The sequence below is a fragment of the Mustela putorius genome, unplaced genomic scaffold (assembly GCF_011764305.1).
Source record: "Mustela putorius furo isolate JIRA1106 unplaced genomic scaffold, ASM1176430v1.1 tig00000508_pilon_pilon_pilon, whole genome shotgun sequence".
In the NCBI taxonomy this organism is placed as follows: Eukaryota; Metazoa; Chordata; class Mammalia; order Carnivora; family Mustelidae; genus Mustela; species Mustela putorius.
The window spans coordinates 14936563-14960539 of NW_025421402.1; the positions used below are offsets into that span (position 1 = coordinate 14936563).

A 23977-nucleotide genomic window follows, 5' to 3' on the forward strand; every position below is an offset into this window, starting at 1 on the left:
GTGGTTTTAATTACATTTCCCTGTTGACGAATGATACCGAGCATCTTTTCATGTGCTTATTGGCCATTTGTATTATTTCCTTTGGGAAGTGGCTTTAAGTCATTGTTCTCTTTTTATGAGTTTGTCATCCTGTTATTGATTTGTAATAGTTCTTTATATATTCCAGATTAGAGGTTTGCAACCAGGGGGTAATATGATCCCCTGGGAGCATGTGGAAAATGTCTGGAGACAGTCTGATTGGCACGGCTAAGGGAGTTCCCAGTGTCCGGGTCTCCCTGGCTTCCTCCCTCGCTTCCCCCTTCACTCCAAGGCCTGTCCCTTTCTCGTCTCTCTTCTCCTTCTTTCTTCTTTTTAGGACCCAGTTCTCTTTCAGACCACTTGATACTGGCCTTGAGATCACTGAAGCACTGATTGGTTGTTGTTTTCTATTTCTTTACTCCTCATTCTTTAGATAAAATTTTTTATCTGTCTTTAATGTATTTTGCCTGTTTTCTTCAGTATTCACTCTGAAGTTAAGCCTAGCTATTGAGTTTTTTGTTCGAGATACAGGACTTTTAAGCTCTAAAATGAAGTCTCGATTCCATTTTAGTTTGTTTCTCTCCTGAGATTTCTTATCTTTTTACTCATTACCATCTACTTTTTATTAAATCTAACATGTTCATTAAAGCTGTTTCAGGTTTTGGTTTTTTTTTTTTTACTTTAATTCCAATATCTGGATCATGTCATAGTTTTATTTTGGGTCACATTTTTCTGCTTTACATGTCTAGGAAGTTTTGATTTTATGCTGGTCATTTGCATGATACATTATATAGGGGACATGGAATATCGTCTTCCTTTAAAATATGTGAGTTTTGTCCCGGCAGGCAGTTACATTGCTGGAGGATCTTCCTGATCCTGCTTGGCTTGTTATGCTTTGTTAAGGGGAGGTAGCCTCCCTCTGCTCATTTATTTCAGGGCTTGACTCCTTTTAAGGGGTGTGGTCTTTACTCCTAAAGTGTTGGGTTTTCGGAGTCTTTACTGGGGAATGTCTGAGGTGTTCAGCAGGGGTTCTCCATTCCTACCGAGCTGGAACTACTGGCGTCTGCCTGTGTCATAACCTCTGTTATCTCCGCTCAGCGCTCAGTCCTGTGACAGCCTCTTTGTCCTATTTTGGGGGATGCTTCCCCTGCCCAGGTGCAGTCCGGCCTCTGTGAAGGCATAGGAAACCCCCAGGGAGCATGTGGAAATGTCTGGAGACATTTTTGGTGTCCCCTGTGCGACCTCTGTGCCGTCCCCACCCCCGTCCTCGTGCCCTTGCCCCTCCCTCCTGCCTCGCTCACAGGTTCTCGGCCCCTCAGCTGCTGCACACGCTGGTCTCCGCCTCTTCCATTCAGGGAGAGCATCAGTCTGCCCTGGAGTCTCACCTCCATGTGGGTGAATGCAGGCCTTCTCTCGGCGGTTTCCCAGCTTGCAGCCTTCTGCTGCCCGTTGTCCAATGTCTAAAACAGCTGCCTCATGGACTCGGGCCACTTTGTTGTTGTCGCCCCGTGAGGAATCATCGGATGCCGTTTTTACTGCATCATGAGTGGCAGCGGAAATCCTCCCTGACAACTTGAGGGAAAAAAAAGTTTTAATGGGGGCGTCTGGGTGGCTCAGTGGGTTAAGCCTCTGCCTTCGGCTCGGTCATGATCTCAGGGTCCTGGGATCGAGTCCCGCATCGGGCTCTCTGCTCAGCAGGGAGCCTGCTTCCCCCTCTCTCTCTCTGCCTGCCTCTCTGCCTATTTGTGTTGTCTCTCTCTGTCAAATAAATAAATTAAATCTTTAAAAAAAAAAGTTTTACTGTTATGTATTCAAATTATGATACCCTGGTAATTATACAGAGAGAAATTAAGTGGTGATTTATTTTTTTTTTCTTCCTTTTTTTCAAGTAGCCACTTGTAACAGACCCGTAAGGGAAGGAGGTTTTGTGCCTTGCTTTGTTTTAAAGGCCAGTGTGGTAGGCCGCTATGTTATGAGATGGTGCATAGTAATTTGTTCATGTCCAGTAAAAGAAACCATTTATTATTACAAATGTTCTTCAGAACTTGACAACACCATCCAAAGAAAATTGCGAGGGCCGCTATGTCCGTGATAGAGCGCTTGCAGAGGCTGGGCTGCTTTCATGATAACCTGTATAAGGCAGCGCTGCGGGGTTGCTGCTCTAAGCAATATTCTGCTGAAAGGGTCCCCGAAGACAGGAACTTGTCATTACTTGTACTGTGTCTTCCCTGTGGATAGTGGCCAAGATCGTTGAGCCTAAGTAGGAGTGACACTTGAAATTTCTTGAGATCATTCAGAATGTCTTCCTTGATTTCCCAGAACCTCATCCTTCTCTAGAGTAATGTTAGATGTTAGTAGTTGGTTTTCTTGTTTTTTATTTCTGCCTTTCACGTGGGCCATAGTCCTGAGTATGGTTGGTTTCACCTGTTCTGAACCATTGTTTGGCATCAAGATTAAAAGACTTCCTAAAATTGGGTGTGAAATGATGATTTTCTGCTTTGAAGTGGTAAGCTTATTTCTCAGCTAATCTGGTTAAAGAGTTTATTAGTTTTGTGTGTGTGTGTTGTGTGTTATTTTGCTGGGTTTTTGTTGTTGTTTGTTTGTTTGTTTACCAGTTGGTCTGAGATGGTATAATTCATGTGTATAAATGCACATTTTACATAAATTTTTAAAAATATATAGAAAACGTTCATAGCATACTTACCCCCCCCCCCCCCCCCGACCCCTTTCCCTGGTATTTATCAGTTTTCCTCCTGCTACAAGCCTGGGTTTTTCCAGATTGTTTAAGAATTTTCTTTTCTTGGGGCACATGGGTGGCTCAGTGGGTTAAAGTCTCTGCCTTCAGCTCAGGTCATGGTCTCAGGGTCCCCCGATCGAGCCCTGCATCAGGCTCTCTGCTCGGCAGGTAGCCTGCTTCTTCTCTTTCTCTCTGCCTGTGTCTCTACCTACTTGTGATCGCTCTCTCTGTGTCAAATAAACAAATAAATTCTTGAAAAAAAGAAAAAAAAATTTTTTTCTTTTTCTTTCTTTTTTTTAAGAATTTTTTTGGGGAGGGGAGGTTTATTTTTAAGATATCTCTACACTCGATACAGAGCTTGAACTCAAAACCCCTCATAGCAAGAGTCACGCTGCGCTGACTGAGCCAGCCAGGCAACCCTGGTTAAGAATTTTCAAGGTGTTTTTTATTGCTGCTGGCTTTGTCTTGTATGTGGTAAAGTTCTGAACAGAAAGAGAAATACCCTGCACTGGTTTAATAGTCAAAAGAAATCAGTTATCTTTTCTGGCTTACGCTTTCAATACATGCGCAGTTGAAATTAATTGGTTTGGTTCTTCCCATGAGTCTTCAAAGCCTTAGGTCACTTGTGTTCCTATTATGTATTGTCCAGAAACAACTGTAAAGGGACATAATGCCATACCAGGGTGACCCTAGAATTCCCTCCTTTAAATATTCCCGAGTCTTTGCTATTAATGGGGATATTTGCTCCTTACAGCCCCGTCACCTGCAGCCCTCTCCCCCCTCCTTCATTCCCTGGGCTTGTCCATTCCCGACCCCCGTTCGATGAACCATTCTGCTTTAAAAAAAATTCAACTCAGGTGGCTTCTTTTCTATGAAATATCTTAAAACCCATTTTTCTTACCCCATTTACTCCTTGTGATGTTGCTTAACCTTGTGCATCCTTCAGCTGTTGCTGGATTTATGTTGTAATTGGTTGTTTGCGATTTTTTCTCTTTTAAACTGTAAGTACCTAGTAATACCCTGTCTTCTCATGTTGCTTAATTCCATGGCCTACTAAAATGGATTAAATTGAAATCTGCAGTGCTGGGAACCAAGGAGTTTAAAATTCTGAGTAAAGTCCTGAATGTTTTTTTTTTTTTTTAGTAAGATTTTTTTTTTTTTCCTTTCTGTGTATGTGTATGTCCAGATTTCTGGAAACATTCTAGATGGTTGAGGGTGCTAAGTCTGTGTCTTTAGATCAGTGGTTCCTACTTCATTAGCAAGCTGTAGCTAAATCTCTTACAGATTTTATAAAAATGTAGTGGGTTTTCTGATTTAGCAGGCCTTGGGTGAATCTTAGGATTTTTTTTTATTTTACTCACTATAAATCCACCCGGTTATTTTGATGGTCACCCAAGTGTAGGAACCACAGCTTCAGATAATACGGTGTTTTATCAGTGTGAGATTCCTCAGGGCAGATTTTATCTGTGTCAGTTGTGCAAACTGCTAAGAGCTTACTGAGTTTCTTGGTTTTGGTCCCCAAAGTGTCTAGCATGTCACTTACGGAAATGAAAACAAGTTTAAATTGTCACCTTCACAGTGTTTCTAATCTGGGTTTTGAATAATTCTAAAGATAGTGACTATTTAACCTCTTTATTTTTTGTTGTCATTTAAGGAGTGTTCAGCCTTGGCGTTCCTGTAGATGCGCTCTTCTTTATCGGTAACCAGCTGGTGGCTACGAGTCACACGGGGAAAGTGGGAGTGTGGAATGCCGTCACTCAGCACTGGCAGGTTAGTTTTAACTGACGCATTTGCAGACATGAAAGTGTTTCTGAAAGTCGTGCTGATTATGTATTTGCTTTATTTTTGTGGAATTCATAGTGTCTTATTTACTTATTTTCTTTTGAGGTATAATCAACATATATTAGTTTCAAATGTATAGCATAATGATTTGGTAATTTGTGTATATCGCAAAATGATCACGATAAGTCTAGTTAACATCTTTCACCATATTCAGTTATATCGTTTTTTCCTTCTTAGGATGGGAATTTTTAAGATTTGTTCTCTTAGAAACTTTTAGATATACAGTACTAACTATGGTTGTCGTGCTGTACATTACATCCCCATGAATTATTTTATAATTGGAAGTTCGTATCTCCCCCCCCCCCCCCCCCCAAGTAGGCTCCACACCCATTGTGGGGCTTGAGCTCACAACCTTGAGATCAAGAGTCCCATGCTCTGTGTACTGAGCCAGCCAGGCACTGACCTTTTTTTTTTTTTTTCTTTGGCAGCTTGTATCATTTGATTCCCTACACCCATTTGGCCCATCCTCCACCCGGTGCCTCTGGCAACTACTGGACTGTTTTGTCTATTGATTGGTTTTTATTTTGTTTTGTTTACTTGTTTGTTTTTAGATTCTACTTAAGTCGATCATAGGAATTTGTCTTTGTCTGACTTATTTCATTAGGCATAATGCCCTCAAGGTCCATTCATATTATTGTAAATGACATGATTTCTTTTGTGTGTGTGTGGTTGAGTAGTATTCCATTGTATACTACATGTTCTTTATCTCTTTATCTCTTCATCCATTGATGGACACTTAGGCTGTTTCTTTATCTTCGCTGTTTTAAATAATGCTGCGGTGAACATGGGGGTGCAGATAGCTTTCTGAGTTAGTGTTTTCATTTACTTCAGATACATACCCAGAAGTGGAATTGCTCGATCACATAGTCATTCTGTTTTTAATCTTTCGAGAAACCTCCTTTCTGTTTTCCACAGTGGCTATATCAATTTACCTTCTCCAACAGTGCTCGAAGGGCCTCTTTTCTCCGCATGCTTGCCAACACTTGTTATTTCTGGTCTTTTCGATAAGGTGGTAACTCATTGTGGTTTTGATCTGCATTTCCCTGATGATGAATGATGTTGAACATGTTTTCATGCATCTGTAGGTCTTTGGAGAAATGTCTGCTTAGATCCTCTGCCCATTTTTTGTTTTTGTTTTTGATGACACAGAATATTTATTTGTAGTGGTAATTTACTTCTAGATGCAGATTTGATTATGTTTTCAAGAATTTTAAATTACTTCGGAAAATGAGTGAGTATTTTAAACTGCGGTTTGACATTTCTTCATTTCTCTGAAGTGTTTTAAGTTCCGTGCTTTGGGAATAGTAAGTAGTCCAGGCGACTTCTTTTCCCGAGTGAAGAACAGACCTTGTGAACATACAAAGCCTTTTCAGAGAAGATAGCAAGCTAAATGACCTCAAGTATTGGAGAGGAACAAGAAGAGCATAAAAGGGTTATTAGTTATTACCTAATTCTGAAGGAGAGGCAAAGTTAAAGTACTTTAAGCAAAGAGTAACATAATAAGATCCATGTTTTAGGAAGGAAGCCACAGGGGTAACCGGTATGAAAGCTGGGCCGGAGATGAGGGGGTAGTGCCGCAATGAAGTGGAGAGATTTGACTAAAGACGGCGGTGGTAGAGATGGCAAAGATGAGACTCTTTGAAAAGCATTTCATAAGCCTTCCTGAAATTCTAGGATTGCGACCTGGTTTGGGTAGGTAAATTAAAGAAGGAGAGAGAGATGAGCTGTGTGTCTAGTTTTGGAGTCCTAGTTTTGACAGATGGATAGTGATAAAAGGAACGTAGGAAGAGAAGCAGATGTAGTGGGGAACAGTTTGAGGAATAGTTAGATTGGTGACATATGTTTACTTCGACATTCCTGAGGGTATCCGAGTGCAGGTGTTCACTATACATTTGGGGAGTACCCCTTTGGCACTTAGGAGCCGGAAAGGGCTAGAAAGAAATTACTTGGAAACCACAACACTTCCGAGATAGCTGAAAAATAAGAATGGGTAAGGTATTCTGTTAAGTGGATGTTCGTGGGAAGACAGAGTTAGAACTCTGGGGAACATTAGCATTTCAGGGGACAAGATAGGAAACCACAAGGGGACATATGTGACACAGTTGAGAAATGACATTAGTCTAGGATATGATTGGCAAATATAATTAGCTTTGGGTTGGAGAAAGCCACATTGTGGGAACTGAGGAGTTAAGATCAGAGGTTGGAGATAGCACATTCAGAGTTAACCTTTCAAGAAGTTGGGTGAAGGAAAGCAGGGAAACAGGATAGCTTAAGGAGTGAGGCTAGATGGTGGTAAAGATGTTCATTGCTTTGTTTCATGTTTTCTCTAGGATGCGGGAAGCTCGAGCGTGCTTGTAGTCAGAGAGGGGCGTTGTCGGAGAAAGCACTCGCAGGGTGAAAGAGTGGAGAGGATTTCTAGTCCCGTGGAAGTCGGGAGCGTGAGATGTCAAACCGTGTAGAGGGGTTTGCCCGGCAGAGACCAGAGCTACGTCTTTCTCGGACAGAGTAAGAAAGGAGTGCTGAAGATCGCAAATTCCGAGGAAGAGAAAGAAGCGGCCGTAGGGGTCAGGGGTTGCAGAGATGAGAAACCGTACGTTTGTAGGGGCTCGGCGGGTAGAGCCGTGTGAGTTTCTCCGTCAGTGCTCGGTGCCGAGAGCAGAGCTCGCGAGAGCGGTATCGGCCCGATCCGGGATCGGAGCTGTAACAAGGTGGATGTGACACACTAAGGGATGAGAAAACCTAAAGATGCAAAGTAGCTGAAATCAGGAGATGAGGAAGTGAGGAGGTGCGGTTAGGCAGAGCAGGATGCAGCGACGTCGGGACTGACGGATGTTAATGCGGATTGACCACCTGACGGGAAGGGGAATTGTTGGGAAGATAGGAAGCTGTGGTCAAAGACTTTAATTGAAGATTTTGGAGTTGGGACAGTTCTCAGTGATCCTCATGTAGAACTGACTTGAAGGTGACAGCGTCAGATCTGGGACACAGCGAGCTGTAAGGGCGGTCAGTATGTCCAGTAAGGTGCCAGGAGACTAGTGGAGAGTAAGAAGAAACGCACCTGTGGCCCAGATGCCTGGATCCTAGCAGAGGTGATCTGGGTGTTACAGTCCAGGTAGAAATAAATGGTGGTTGAGAGTCACGATGAGTTGAGCTTGTAGAGCAGCATTCCTGAGATCTGGGGCTGATGGTGAGAGAGAATTAGGTTTTATGTTAGATGAGGGAAAGAAGACCTGTTTGTAGGAAAAAAAATATTAGCTGGAGTGTGCACAGCAGGAGGCATAATGGTTGTCACACACAGTGATGGACTGAGAAGTGTAGCGAAGGGCTGGTTTCAGTGGATCCAGAGCGTAGGTCGAAGAAAGGTGGGTGGATTCTTCAGCTGCTGATACTTCTGTAAGGAGGAATGCTAATTTTTACAATTAATGGAAGATTTGCTTTCAGGTAGCTTATTTGACTAATTCTGTCAAGTCAAAGCTTCTAGCGGGTGAGGGAGGCTGTACCATCTGTGAAACCACTCAGGTAAAGAACATGCTTCCTTATTATCTTTTTTGATTTTTTTTAACCAGTGTTTTCAAAACTACATGTAAAAGTTTTCATATCTTTGGGATCCTGAGACCTGTACCAGCATCCTTCATTCTTAAGCTCTTAGTTCCCGGTGTAACCCGCTGCTGCTTGTTTGGTCCCCGCATGAGTTCAGAACGTATCTGACAGAGCAGGTTTGTTACTGAATTTCAGGGAGACCTTGGGAAGGTTGAGCATTCATGCAGCAAACAAGCCTCACAGGCCAGTGGATGAATTTCTTCGTAGTGCAGAGCAGAGACAGTGTGTAATGAAGTCTCAGCGACTGAAACGCAGATCTCACCCGACACTCTTGTCCTGAAGCGGACTCCTGGGATGGCCGTGACTCTGGTTGTGTGACTCCGGTTGAGTAGGTTGTCTGGCCTTCAGCAAAGGTGCTGCCCATGAGTAACGCAGAGTATACAGGACAGCTGTTGTACAGACATCAAGATGGATTTGAAGTCTGTAAATCAGATGACTAAGAGAGAGTGTGTGTGTGTATGTGTTTCAGTTCTGCAGGCTGTTGTGAAATTGTCGGTGTAGCAGTTTTTATTAGCACAGCTTCTGTAAGGTGAGAGGGGCGGGGAGGGAGAGACTCTTGAGCAGGCTCCACAGCCAGTGTGGAGCCCCATGCTGGGCTCCCATCGTAGAACCCTGAGATCAGGACCTCAGCCACAGTCAGGAGCTTTACTGACTGAGCCACCCAGGCTCCCTAAGACAGCGTCAGTAGGATTTTATTTTATTTTTAAAGAATTTATTTACTTACTAGCACAGGAAGGAGGGAGGGAGAGAGCAGGAGTTGGAGAGGACAGAGAGAAAGAAAAGCAGACTTCCCGCTGAACAGGGAGCCTGCCCCGGTACTTGATCGCAGGTCCCTGAGGTCACGACCTGAGTTGAAAGCAGATGCTTCACTGACTAATTCCTCATTAAGATCTTAATGAAAATTTTATAAAATCATTTACCTGATTTGAGAAAGAAAAAAGAAAATTGATTTTTTAGAGATGTTTTAGTTTTTTATTCTTTTTTTTTTTTTTGCTTAAACTTCTAATCTTGAATGAAAAAGCCACTAAAGAAATGCCCTTTGGAGCGCATAGGTGGTGCAGTTGGTTCTGAGTCCTGATTTTGGCTCAGATCATGATCTCAGAATCTGAGACCCAGGCCCCGCCCCCTCCTGGCAGGCTCCCCTGCTCACTGGAGAGTCTGCCCCACCCCCTGTCTTTCTCCCCTCTGTCCCTCCCCCTCCCCCTGCCTCCATCAAAAATAAATAAAAGACAATAAATGCCCTTTGATAAGAGGAATATTTATTTATACCTTGAAGGGAAAGGACTGGGATGAAATAAACATCAGCAAAGAAATCGATAGGCTGGTAAATCTAAGTAAGTGATTATTTAGTAAGTCATGGATGAGGGTTAAAACATGCTGTTAAAAATGATGATGACCGAGGTAGAGGCTGTGGTTGAAAGACTAGGGACCTTGTATTGCTTGGGAACATAGATTGACTTTTTTTTAGACTGATTGTTTTCAAATTATTTATCATTTAATTTTGCACCTAAGAGAGATCATCACTGTGTGCTGCCTTAGAGGGAAAGTCCACTTCATCATAGCTTTGTGACCGTCCTGACTCAGCCACATACCTGCATTAGTAAGTTCCTCAGGTTCTCCATACGAAGTTGTTTGGATAAAGAAGAGGAGGCCACAGAGTGACCAACTCGCTTATGCTGGGAGAGAAGAACTCATTCCCAGCTCCTGTAACCTCACTCGTCCCCTGCTTTCTCCGTTCTCTTGTACTGAGGGGGAGGCCTGAAGGCAGAGCAGGAGTTGGGTCAAGGGTTGCAGAAAGAGAAGTGGGGAGGTTCTAACCCTGGAGCCCATGGTTCTGGAGAACAAACGGTAGAAATGTTTGTCTGAGCTGTGCCCTGGGATCCTGCAGGTGCTGCCTCTTGCGTTGAAAGGGGACCTAAAGGGACAGGAATCTCATGCCCTTATCTGTCCCCATCTTCCCACTCTGAAGATTCTGGAGTAGTGGCTGAAGCTCTTTCTGGAGTGCTAGAACCCAAGGAATGAACTTGGCCTGAGGAAACTGGTCACTGGTGTTAAAGTCGTCTTCCCTCCGTTGTCCAGACGTCTTTGATCATCTGAGTGAAAAGCTCTGTGTCGCTCTCGACGAACTTGTTGGCTCCGATGAGACCCTGCGCTGGGGTCAGCACAGGGGGTGGTAACTGAATCTGTGCTATTTCTGTGTGTGACCCCGCAAGGGTCATGTGTCTCCAGCTTTCTCGGAATCATCACTTCCAAGTTTTAGCTTTCGGTTAAACGTGTTCCTTTTACTTAGAAGGGACCCAGACGGTGCGCTGACACACTCGGTGTTGGCAGGCATGCCCTTCCCTACCGACCTCACACTCGACTTCTTCGATTTTCAAGTTTCACTTCCTGAACTCGTCCTTGATCTCGGCCCTTCTCCCCGCATGGGGCCGAGCAGAGAAGGCTCGCTCCTCTGATGGTATCGCACACTCTGGTGCAGCCCATCGCACTGTGATGCTCTTTCCTTCAATCTCTTGCTCTCGGGTTTCTTTCTCGCCCTCAAGCTGACGAGCTCTTACGGAGCAAGTGTGAAATCTCACATCCCTCGTCCAGTCCGCTTTCTCCTTCTCGGGGCCAGAACCCGATACATGGGAAGTAGTTCACTTAAATGTCGGCTCTGCAGTTGCCCAGGCATCTCCTGCCTACCCCTGAGTAGGGAAGATTCACTTTCATCTTAATTGCCCCTGCTCTAAGACACATCGGTTGTTTGTTTTCAGGAAGAAATGTGCCCTTCGCTTTTCTTGTAGCACAGATACAGGCAGTTATTAAGTTTTAACTAGACCGATTTGCTTGGGTAGCTGTTGTTTTTATTCTAGGACTTTAAGAAAATAAACGGTTAAGGGGAATTTTTGTCTTGCCATTTCCTAGGAAACAGAGGTAGGGTCTTCGGTGGAAGGAAGGTGGAGAACAGCATCTTGTCAAAGACATGGTGATGAATTATCCAGAGATCTGTACTGGTAGTTCTTCAGAGTTCCCTGTGGAGTGCATTTGTGTGTAGAAGTAACTTTCTAAGCACTGTTTAGATATTAGGTTTTTTTTTTAATATTTTACTTTATTTTTTAAAAGATTTTATTTATTTATTTGACAGATCACAAGCAGGCAGAGAGGCAGGCAGAGGGTGGGGGGTAAGCAGGCTCCCCGCTGAGCAGAGAACCCGATGCGGGGCTTGATCCCAGGACCCTGAGATCATGACCTGAGCTGAAGGCAGAGCCTAAGCCCACTGAGCCACCCAGGATCCCCTGGTTTTTGTTTTTTGTTTTTTTAATTAAGTAATCTCCAAACCTCATGTGGGGCTCGAACTCATGATTGAATTCCTTGCTTTACTCAGTTAGTGAGACAGCCCTAGTGAGTTTTTTGTTTTGTTTTGTTTTGTTTTAGTTAAGAGTCAAAATTCGCAGCAAATTGAGCAGGAAATGTAAATGATAATTAATACCTAACATCTAATAATAATCTTCCTACGTCAGGTTCAAGATGTTGTTCCTATAACGAGTTACGACACTGCTGGCTCATTCCTGCTACTGGGATGTAACAATGGATCAATATACTACATAGGTAAGTTTGTGGCCATGTAGCCTGGTCCTATTTAATATTTTTTAAAAATAAAATACTACTTTAAAAAATTTTAAATAGATGCACTATTTTAATACTTAAAATGTTTATGTTTTAGATATGCAGAAGTTCCCTTTGAGAATGAAGGATAATGATCTTCTTGTAACCGAGCTTTACCACGATCCTTCAAATGATGCCATTACGGCGCTGAGCGTGTACCTCACACCCAAGACAAGTTAGTACCCGGCAGAACTCTTACAGATTCTTGACCTTTTTTGGAGAATGTATGTGTATTTACTGGTTTATCATGCTAAAACTAATAGTAGTTTCTTTTTGAGAATTACACTTTGGAGGATATCATCCCTCAGTCTGAAGTTTATATTTGGTCATGTATTGAAGCCAAACATGACCCATAAGCAAGCATAAGTTGAGGTGGGAAATGAGGACTTTTCCTCTCCCGTGTTGTATTTAAGTAAAACATTGCAGCATTAACTAAAGTTAGTAAAAAAAAAAAAAAAAAAAAAAAAAATCTATACATTTACCTTCCTATTTACCGTAGCTGATTTTGTTTTGAAATTGGGAGCTTTTTATTTTTTTAACAGTGAGAAAGCTTTCAGACTATTAATCTCTGTTGGAAATTGCCTTATTTCCTTGGAAAGATTTTAATTTGTTATGGAAAAAAACATTTTATTTGGAGGTTTAGTATCTAGCTTTCCGTCTTTCCAAGGCCATTACAATGAAATTTTATTAAGAATTTTTGTGTTTTTTATATTTTTACATTCTAGTTTGAAAGAAAATGTAAGCGGGAAATTTAAAATTTACCTGTGATGAATTACAGGAAATATTAACATGTCTAGCAATATTAATATATTTGAATGTGGTACTCATATAAAATCATCACTTTATTGAGTTCATTGAAGAAGCAATCTTCAGTGGAAGTATTCTAATGTATGCAGATGATTTTGATTAATATTACAGTAGGATTTCAGCTGTCTTTTGCTAAAATGGGTCCGTAAACACGGTCTTATGTGTTGGCTGCTTTTGTGCAGCAGTTGTGTGTGGTTGTGACAGATAGTATGGCGTGGAAAGTTTGAAATATTTGCCATCTAGCCCTTTACAGAAAGTTTGCTGTCCTCTGCTATAGAATGAGATGTGCTTTTCTTTTCAGTCAAATTAGAAAGGGAGGAAAAACCTTGGCGGTGGCAGGGGGAGAACAGGGTGGCTTTTTAGGTTAGAAGCGTTTGCTACAGTGTGTTCCTTCTCTTCTGATTCAGGTGTTTTCAGGTGAATCCGGCAGAATAACTATTAAAGCTAAAAGATTCTCTATCTGTGAACCTCTTAAGTATAGTGGTCACTGAACTCCATTCTATCCTTAAATATGTAATGGAGTCTGGACACTTGTCTTTAAAAAACACACACACACAGGTGAGCTTGACAGTGAGCTTGTGCGGAGTTAGACACACCGGAGGTGAGTGTGATGTAAGCAAGGTCATGGGTGTGTTTGCTTCAGAGCTAAGTGTTTTGAGTCTGTTAAATAGTATATCCATGAGTATTCAAGAAAGAATCAATAATATAACAAAAGTAAAAGTAAAACACATGGTTATTCCAGGCTAGAAGTGGTAATGGAATATTGCTTTAGAAATACTGCTAGGAAATACTTAGCGTGTCAGATTTACTAATTCTTTAAACATTTGTAGAAGACCTGTCTCAGGCACTCCGTAAGGCGATACAAATAAAAAGATGGTTGCGACTGAGTCCCTGTCAGTGACGAGTGGAGACAGACGGGGATGCGGAGGAGCGGGTGTCAGGGTGACGGGGATGGACCCTCACAGGCAGCACGGGGAGGGCTGCACGAGTCCATTGGGGCGGGGGGAGGACTTGCGAAGGAAATAACGATTTTCATGCGCTGTCTGTGCCGGGCTGGATTGGGGGCTCGTGAAAGCACCGAATCCAGCTCTGTCGCTTTTCCTCCAGGGCAGCTTTGTGTCGCCATCTGATGTGCCCCCTTTCAACTTCTGCCCTCGTGCAGGTGTCTCTGGGAACTGGATCGAGATCGCCTACGGTACGAGCTCTGGCGCGGTGCGCGTGATCGTGCAGCACCCGGAGACGGTGGGCTCGGGCCCGCAGCTCTTTCAGACTTTCACCGTTCACCGAAGTCCTGTTACAAAAATCATGCTGTCCGAGAAGCATCTGGTGTCAGGTAAAGTCCTGGTGAGGCAAAACCTTGTTTGCCTCTGTGCAATTTTCTAGACTCCACGAATGGAGAGAAGAGAAAAAACACTGGTTTATGTGAGAAAAGCATATTAAAAGAAATGGTAGGAAAGTTTAATACTGAAGAAGTGTTACAGTTGTCTTTTAAAGAAAGTTTATTTTTAATTTTGCCCGATTGTAGTATACATAAATCTAGTAAAGAGTTGAGCATATCTTTTACTTACTCTCTATTCTAATATTTTGTTCTCCTGGCAGTTTATTTGAGGAAAATTACATTTTTTTGCGTTCGTTGTTCCTTAGTCATTAGGGTTTTTTTTTTAATGTCGATTCTCATTAGATACTTAGATGATACAGATTTTTAAGCTTAATGAGTGTGACACTCACAGTATTGATCACAGTAAAATTCCATTGATGAGGCTCACTGTATATGAAATTTCTAAAAGGCTTTAATTATCTTTTGAGTCAGGTGTATCAGTAGAGTTTGCTTTTACATTAAATCTTTTGTAGATCACTTCCTGCCTAACTTAAACTTTTTATAAGCATCATTTTCATCTATCAAGTTTATTGTTTATTGGAAGACTACGTCATACTAAAAGGTGATGCATCTTTGACTAATCTGCAGTCTAAGTAAACACTCATGGGGCTGAAATACCTTGTCCATGGATGGATGGGTGGGTGGATGGGCGCGCTTTTATTGGTATTTAATTGCTTGAGTAAAAAGTCCAGTGGTTTTGAGTATAATCATGCCCGCCCGCCCCAAGCAATGCGTCTCTCTCCTCTGTAGGTCTTCTTACAGCAGCTCACCTGCCTCCCTGAAGAGTCTTCGTCACACTCTTGTGGGCTCCTCCTCTTTTGGCCAGTCACTGAGGGTTGGGTTGCTTGAGAGCTCTTCCTCGTTCTCCATTCTTCCTTGTCCGTAGTGTTCTTGGTGACTTGAGTGTTACCGTCTGTGTGCCGGGGACCCCCAGACTTTTTCTTCGCCTGTGACTGTTCACAGAGTTCCAGATGTGTATATCTAGGGTAGACAAGTCTCTGGTTGATAGACATGTCAGAATTAACCTGGATCAACAGTACTTGGCTGTTTCTCTCGGAAGCCGTCTCAGCACACAGCATCACCAGTGCGCATTTCCTCAAGCTCGAGACCTAGGAACCGCTCCTGGTTCTTCCCTTTCTCACACCCCCGACAAATGTGTAATCTGTCGCTAAGTCCTTTTAGCTTTGCTTCAATGTATGTCACAGATCTGATCACTCGGTGTCCATTGCTGCCAGCTGGGTAACTTTTCTCATTTCTCCCCCAGATCACTGAGCTCAGATGTTTTTTTTTTGTCTGTTTCTCTCTTGCCTCTCTGTGGTTCATGTTCCTTATAGTAGGTAGAGCCAGAAATAGCTTTTAAAAATGTAAACCTTGCTGACTCCCCATGGCTTCCTATTGAGTGCAGGATAAATAAACTAATAGGGTTTTTCCTATTATGGGTCCTACCTTCTTTTCAAGCCTCTTTTTCTCTCTGCCCTTCATGTAACTTTCCTCATTGCTTACAACACCCTAACCCTTTGGCTTTTGAATTTGTTAAAAATGCTTCAGAACTTCTGCACTTCTTTTTTTTAAGATTTTATTTACTTATTAGACAGAGATCCCAAGTGGCAGAGGCAGGCAGAGAGAGAGGAGGAAGCAGGCTCCCGCTGAGCAGAGAGTCTGACATGGGGGCTTGATCCCAGGACCCGGGGATCATGACCTAAGCCAAAGGCAGAGGCTTTAACCCACTGAGCCACCCAGGCGCCCCTGCACTTCTTTTTATTTGAAATGTTTCACCTCTCGATACTTGTTTGGCTGCCTTCTTGTCACTCAGGTCCATTTCCAGTACCTCCTCAGTGAGGCCACCCAGTCCCACTTAGCCAGACGTTTCTCCAGGTCGCTTTTGCTGTCAACATCTCGATTGGTTTTCTTCATAGACTTATCACTGAATCATTGTTTTGTTTGCTTATTTATCGTCTGTCTCCCTCTGCTAGAAGTCAGTCTTACAGTAGCAGAAGAAGCTCTTTGACTCTGTTTTCAACACTTACCAGAATTCTTGACACATAAAAGATGCTGAATAAATGTTACGTAAAATGAGGTAATTGGATCCTGTGAGAAAATAAGATTGTTTTGCCGAGGTTATTGTGATGTTCAAATGATCATATTTAGACTCCTAAGTGCTGTTGTTTTGATGGTGATGCGGTTCCTGCAGGATGAGGTTCCAGAGAACTACACAGTGCGATCTGCATTTTAACATCAAATATTTCTTGTAGGTTTGAAATTTAAATAAATTTGTCAAGAAAAATGTCCAGTTGAGCTAAAAATCTAGAGTATTTTATGTTAACTCAGTTACATTATTCTGCCACCTGGTGGATATCAACATGTATGTAACGACATTCTTTTTCTGATAGTGTTAGTTTTCATGTCTTAAATAGAAACTTAAATGATTAATTTTAACATAATAGCCATAATTGCCTATTGAATCACTTTAAGTGTTCAAGGTATTTTCTTTTTCTTTCTTTTTTTTTTTTTTTCCAAGGTATTTTTCTGAATCCTGGTAAGCATAAGAGTGAAATCAGGAAATTATTTTCCATGAAGTTGATTAAACAGCCTAGAACTAAATGTCTCCTTTTTCACCAGAAACCGGTATCCTGAGACATGAGAATCTTGTTACATAAGTAACACTGATACTTTGAATTTTTATTGCTATTTGTTAAAATTAAATTTCTAAAGTTTTGTTTCAAATTTGCAACTGTGGCCATTTACCCAGTAGGAAAGGTGTGTATATATGAAAGCTTGGATACTTTCCTAGCACTTACTGGTGAAGTCATAGCTCATTGCTAATAATAGCACATTCTCTGGAATCCAAATAAATTGCACTTTTCCATTAAAAAGGAATGCCACAAAAGAGCACATTTATTTATTTATTTATTTATTTATTTTCTAAAAGCACGTTTTTTTAAATAAGGAATGCCACAAATGTACTTTTTTTCTTTTACATTAATATCAGTTGCTGGTTTATATTTTCTAAAGGAGTATTTAGATCAAAAAAACAATAGAGGTCAGGTACTTGTTAGATATCTCAATATATATCCACTTAATATTATTTACATTAAAAAAAACTAGTTGGAGTATGTCTCTTAAATGCAGTCTCGCATTTTATATAAAAATACTTCTTTATTTTAATTTTCCTCAATATAGCTTGAGTGGGCGATACAAGTTTTTTGACAAATGTAATTTGTAGCAGTAAATTTTCAGGAACTCCTGATCTAGGTTGTTTAATATTTAACAGAAGCAGTTTCAGTGGTTGAAAAAAAATAAACTGCACAACTCACTTACTATGTAGTTTAGCCACAGAACAGAATAATATTCAGCATCTTTTGTCTTGCGTACACCTTTTTTTTTTTTTTTAACCTTTTTTACGTTTATACTCAACAGGCTACTTTTATAAGGACCCATGGATTTACTCACATTCCTTAGATTTGTAGCAAGGTAAACTGTATTCAGTTCTTTCAATTTTGTTGGCTAGGATAACTTTAGGATAAATAGGTTGTCGGCCATTCAAAATATGCTGTGATCTATCCAAGATTATAGTTTAAAAAGTTAAAATTTGTTTATAAAAGTGATTTTGTTGATGCTTTTATAATCTGTATTTAATAACTTATTTTTTGTTTTCTTTCCTAGTGTGTGCCGACAATAATCACGTCCGGACATGGACAGTAACACGGTTCAGAGGCATGATCTCTACTCAGCCAGGGTCTACACCATTAGCGTCGTTCAAGATACTGTCTCTGGAGGAGACGGAGAGTCATGGAAGCTATTCCTCTGGAAATGACATAGGTGGGTTAGATAATTTGGGGGCATTTTCAAGTATTTTGTGGGCAATGCAGAAGTAGTATGTTAACTGTAGTAGAAGCCTAAAACTGAGTTTCAAATAGAAATTTTTCACTTCAGTTTTGAAACTCATTTAAAAGAAATTTAATGTGTTTCTTAGTTCTATAAATTCACAAATTATAGCCTTTTTTTGTTTAAAAAGTTGAGAGCAGAGTTTTCATCTGTTTATCATTTCCTTATTAAAATAATATCTCCAAATGCTAACCACTTTAGGTTGTAATTAAAAACCAGGATAGGGAAAAAAAAAAAATAAAGGCAGGATAGCAGTGCGCATTTGACACCTGAAGCTTTTTTTTCTTTTATTGCTAATAATCTGAAAATAAAATTTTGAAGCTGGCAAAGGGCTGGCTGTGTTACATGCTAGCAGTCTTGGTGGCATCACAGTGGCTTGTAGGAAATGAAAATAGCATGTCTCAGTGGATACGCTCTGATTTCAGCAAAAAGTTTATGAAGTTGGTGTGACTTCCGTCACGACACCATATGACACGTGGATGTGGATTCTCTCTCTCTCTCTCTGTCTTCAGCAAAAATATATGAAGTTGTGATCTGTCTGTCCTGACACCCTATGACACGTGCAGATGTGGATTCCGTCACTGTCTCTCTCTCTCTCACACACACACACACACACACACAGTCTTCACAGAGACAATCATTTTCCCCAGGGGCACTTTCGGAAGAATCTCTACTGGATATTCATTGCGTCTCACGTGCTTTTAATAGTTCTATGGGACCTGCTCACTGACTCCTGGGCCTGTCTGGTCATTTTTTAAATAAGCAGAAATTGTAGCACTGGTGGAAAATAGGGAGTATGTGAGAGGTCTTTTACCAGATTTGTTTTATGTGAAACATTTAAATATATGTCCATCCAGAATATGCCCTCACGGTAAAGATTTCAAAGTAGTTATCTTTTTTTTTTTTTTTTTTAAGATTTCATTTATTTGACAAAGGTGGGAGAGCAGGCTCCTCGCTAAGCAGAGAGCCCGATGTGGGGCTCAATCGCAGGACCCTGGGATCATGACCTGAGCTGAAGGCACAGGCTTAACCCACTGAGCCACCCAGGGGCCCCTCAAAATAGTTATCTTTGAAAAAAATAGAAGCTGCTTATGGGAATTGTACTACCACAGTCTTAGTGTTTTTTTTCAAAGAAACACTTGGTTTTGGTGATTTGAACTAATTGCTCTGTGACCCAGTTTTCTATGTTTTCGAGGCACTGAAAGTTTAGTTTTATCTCATCAGTATATTTTTTTCCTGATTTATTGAGCTATAATTGACATACAACATTGTGCAGGGTTAAGTGACAGCATCAACAATTATATTGAGTGCCTTTGCTCCAAGTATTAGAAATATTAAAAAAAAAGAAAAGAAAAAAGAAATGCAGTGAACGTCAAGTTGCAGTGCAGTGACCAGTGGGGATAAAAAGCAAACACTTACATGGGGCGAGGCACCCGGGGCAGATCGTGCTCGTCTCCGTGCCAGCTGTTGCGGCCTACGGTCCCCAGTTCATCTCCCTGAGAATTTTATGAGGTAGATTATTGCCACTTAACTTTGATGGAAACTGATGAGGTCTTAATGTTTGGACTAAAACTTTGAGCTGAGACACGAAGGTATAGAATGTCACCGGATCGGGACATTACTGGCAGAGAACACAGCATGCTAGAGGGATAGAGGCCCAGAGAACCTGGCGAGTTGAGAAAATGTCCAGGTCATTAGTAGTTGCTGGTACGTGGGTAAGAATTGTAGGGCGTGAGACTGGGTGGAAGGGCAGGGTCCGATCATGGAGTGTCGGATCAGGGAGAACATGTGTAATGTGAATAAATAGATGTTCTGGAAGAGCCCTGTGAGTGACAGTAGCCTTGTGAAATATTTGAAAGAGGGAAGGGAGATTCCCCCCCCCCCATAGTTCTTTAAGAAAATATTTTAAGAGCTAGACATTCTCGTTAGTGGAACAGAACAGAAAGTCCAGCTTCAGAGGCTCCTGTGGGGGGGATCTGGACGGCAGCGGGCCGCTGAGTAATCAGGATCGGGGGCCGCTGTGAAACCAAGAACGGAGCGACTTCGAAAGCAAGAAGTTCCGAGGCAGAAGTTCAGAAGATTCAGAGGAGTCTTTCTGATTCCCTGCTCCTTCTTCACCATTGAAGATAGACGCCTGAGAGCATTTTGTGCTCTGAAGGAGCCAGTTTGGGGAGAGGAGTTGGAGAAACTTGAAGCTCAGGATGGGGGTGTGTATATCATTGAGGTACGAAAACAAGTGAGAATCTCCCATGAAGGTAAAGGTTGAAAGAAGAGAAGATACAGTCCCAGAACCCTCGTTCCTGGTTATTTTATTCGTCACCGCTAGTTTGACTTCGGTTATGGGTTATTGAGTGAGGACCGTCATTTCCTCTCAGCAGAATCAGACTGCAGAAGACTGTCCAGTCGCTGGGCCCCTGCACAGGAGCCAGACGTCCTGGGTGTGACTCCAGTTCCTTTAGGCAGGACCCGTGAGGTCTTTGGTTCCCTGATCTCTTGATGCCTTACTTTTCTCATCTGTAAAATGAAGATAATAATAGTGTATCCCTTATGTGGTTGTCAGGATGACTAAAATGAGTTACTTGGGAAGCATTTCCTGTGGCACACAGTGAGCATACTGTGTAGGTACTTGCTAGCTAATAAAGATGTTCCATTTATTAATTAGCTGTGATTCACATAAGGTAAAATTGTTTCATACATCACAAACTTTTTGTGAATAACAAGTTGGTATTATTTTAGCGAGTGAGTATGAAAACGAGAATTATTAGAATTTTATGTTTAAGTTTTACATGAAATACTTTTTTTTTATATTGTTCAGAATCTTTCTAAAATGAGGGGACTATGAGCTAGTCACCTGCCTTGCCAAGTACAATCAAGTAAAAATAATTGAATCCTTTTTTTCAGATGGAAAACCTTGCAGGATGCAGCAGGTTTCTGATTAATTTTTTAAAATTAATTAAATTCTGTTTAATGAAGTTGCACTTTATTCTTTAAGAGTTTGCAGGTGGCTTTGCAAAAAAAGAGTAAAATCCGTAATACATAATTTTACTTATATATCCTTTTTCTGAAGTTATAAGAAACTGAGCACATTCTCAAAGATAAAACATGTAGAGCCTTTATTTTAACACGTCTCATTCTGTTACTCTTGATGTATAGTCTTAAGCAAATTAATGCCTTCAGCTTTAATGGCCGTAGTGCATAAAATATAACTTGAGATATTATGTATTTCTTTAAGAAAGGTTTAATGCAAGTTGGAGTACTTGTCGAAGCCCTTCATTCTTGTCTGACTTGGACGTGGGATACACAATGCCGCATAGTGATAGGCATGGAAAATTCTTTCTTTTTCCTCTTTGTATTGATATTCACGTTCCTTTTGTTCAGTGAAACCAACCGAATTCCAATTAACTTGTTTCGTCATTTTCTGTTTCCTAACCCAGGGCCTTTCGGAGAGCGAGATGATCAACAGGTGTTTATCCAGAAAGTTGTTCCCATCACCAACAAACTGTTCGTAAGACTCTCATCGACTGGGAAAAGGTAAAACTTTACTGTAGAGATGTTTATATTCAGAAGTCACTTTTGTCTTAAAAAACCTGTTGAATAATTTGGCACATTGATGAAAGAGTGCTACCAGAAGCAAACTGTTGAAAAAAGAAATCTAGTGGTCTTGTGATCATTTTAGCTTAAAATAAAGACAGTATTTAGTCCGTATCCTCTAGCATTTATTTAGATTTTCAAGCATGCTGTGCATAGTGAAGGACAAGTTACAGAGCAAGGAGTCGTGAATTTGATGGCAAAGAGTTGGACTAAATCCTAATTTTGGCACTTGCTCTTACTACCTATGAAAATTCAACTTGTTGCTTTTTTTCTCTGAGTACCCCCCCCCCCAGTTTTTTTATAAAGTTCACCTACCATGGTAAGATGTTGTAAGATAAAATGAATTAAAAACATGAAATATCTTATGTGGTCCCTGGCACTAACAGATGCACAATGGAAGTTAGTTTCCCCTTCCTTTTCCATTTGAGTGAAATTTTACTTCTTTTAAATTATTACATGTAGCTTCACACAGATTGAGCTGCTGTACGTTTCTCTTTAAAAACCTAAAATATGGGTGCCTGGGTGGCTCAGTCGTTAAGCATCTTTCTTCAGCTGAAGTTATGATCTCAGGATCTTGGGATCAAGCCCCATATCAGGCTTCCTGCTTCGCGGAAAGCCTGCTTCTCCCTCTCCCTCTCTGTCTGTTTGTGTTCCCTCTCTCGCTGTGTCTCTCTCTGTCAAATAAATAAATAACATCTTGAGTAAAATAAATAAAGATAAAAACCTAAGATTTTTTTGCAGGCCAAACAAGTGAAAAAGGTAGAATTCCTGTTAGTAGTCATTAAGAAGTTTACAGATTTTCATATAAATGTTAACAAATGCTACTGATACTCTTACCCTTCAGCCTATGGTCTCTGATATTTTAAAGAATAATCTCTTGGAGATATATTTTCTTCCATCAAAGTTCATTGCATGTAGTCCTCAGCAGTTAAATGAATTGATGCCAGAGAATGATTTCTATGTACTAAACTATCTTTTTGTCACCTTGTTTTTTAAAAGAAAATGTATTAGAAGCCTGTGATGTAGTTAGAAGTTGAATTATTATCTTGAGAAATGTTATAAGTCATTGTGATTTATTGTGTTCTCTGCATATTCAGTGAAGATGTTGCCAAACATTTATTAAAACTGCTGCATAACATCTTCTAACGATGTAGTATTTCAGAGTCTTGTTCAATTCTAGTGTCTCCCCTCTTCTGTTACTTTAAAGATTTATTTACTTATTTTAGAGAGAGAGAGAGAGATCAAGCAGGAAGAGGGAGGGGCAGAGGGAGAAGGAGAGAGAAACCCACGCAGGCTCTGCACTGAGTGCGGAGCCTGACGTGGGGCTCAGTCATGACCCCAAGATCAGACTCCAGCCTAAACTAAGGGTCATAAACTCAACCAACCATGCCACCCAGGCACCCCTTTTCTGTTACTGTAAACAGTAGCAGAGTGTTAGAAGCAAATATAATCTTTATAACAAAATAAATTTTATAATTTTTACATTTACGATTCCAGAGGAAAAGATATGTTTATAAAAATAATCAGAAATTATTTTACAGAATTGAATAGGAAATCAACCCTTTATGAAGCTAATGTGAAGCAAAGCTATTGTTTAAAGATAGTTCAGATTCTTAAGAATGGGAAGTAAAATGAAAAGGTTTTATTGCAAGTGGGCAGCGAACAAACCTTGTCAGCGTTTTAAAGGAAGGAGTTATTCTAAGGAATCTAGCCCATAGAGAAAACAAAAAGCAAAATCATCTTTGTTTTCAAGCAGATAGGTTTATATTGTTTCATTTCACTTTATTTTAAATGTAAACAGTAATCTAGATTTATGAAATATTTTATATCAATTTACAGGTATTAAATATAATTCACTATATCAAGAAAAATTTGTAATTATCTTGATAAACACAGAAAAAACATTTGATAGTTCATCCATTTTTGACTTCAAGAAAGGAATCTTGTACTTAAAATGACAGATTATTTTTAATCTGAAAATAATACCTATAAAAACAATTATAGTACACTTTATACTCTGGTGAAATATTGAAAACTTTTCTCTTAGATTGGGAATGAGACTAGGACATCTATCACTATATGTGGGCATCTAGTAATTAACCCCTCTCCCCTTACCACTTTTTGCCCTGCCTGCTAGGAAGCTCAGCTATGCTTCATATTCTGTTTTTTGTTTCTTACGTTGATAAGGATTGTATTTCCCCTTCCTCCTTTATTTTTTGACCTTGCATTTGCCTGGTACTAGTTGTTTCTTTTTTAATTTTTTTTATTTATAAGCCCCCTCTGCTTTGAAGTAGTCTGGGATAAATAATTAAGTGCAGTTCAGTCAACTCTTTTATATGACTTTGACACATCATTTGCTGATACTATTCCTTGGTTTCCTTATTTGTCAAATGTGGATAGTTGTTCATTCTCAGGTTCTTTTACCCTTAATGAAAATTAATGAAATAGTTATAAAAATGCTTCAGAAAAGT

At 40.6% G+C, this 23977-nt stretch overlaps 1 protein-coding gene across 3 annotated transcripts in view; it reads left to right on the top strand.

The window, feature by feature from the left end:
* The window catches only part of KCTD3 (potassium channel tetramerization domain containing 3), a 49800-nt gene that overhangs the window by 22230 nt on the left and 3593 nt on the right, over positions 1-23977 (top strand). For all 3 annotated transcript variants that reach the window (XM_045081154.1, XM_045081153.1, XM_045081152.1), the window contains exons 10-15: positions 4410-4525; positions 11701-11788; positions 11904-12020; positions 13815-13985; positions 17694-17849; positions 21350-21446. In XM_045081154.1, the coding sequence (XP_044937089.1) occupies positions 4410-4525; positions 11701-11788; positions 11904-12020; positions 13815-13985; positions 17694-17849; positions 21350-21446 (745 nt within the window). The remainder of the gene's footprint in view (positions 1-4409; positions 4526-11700; positions 11789-11903; positions 12021-13814; positions 13986-17693; positions 17850-21349; positions 21447-23977) is intronic.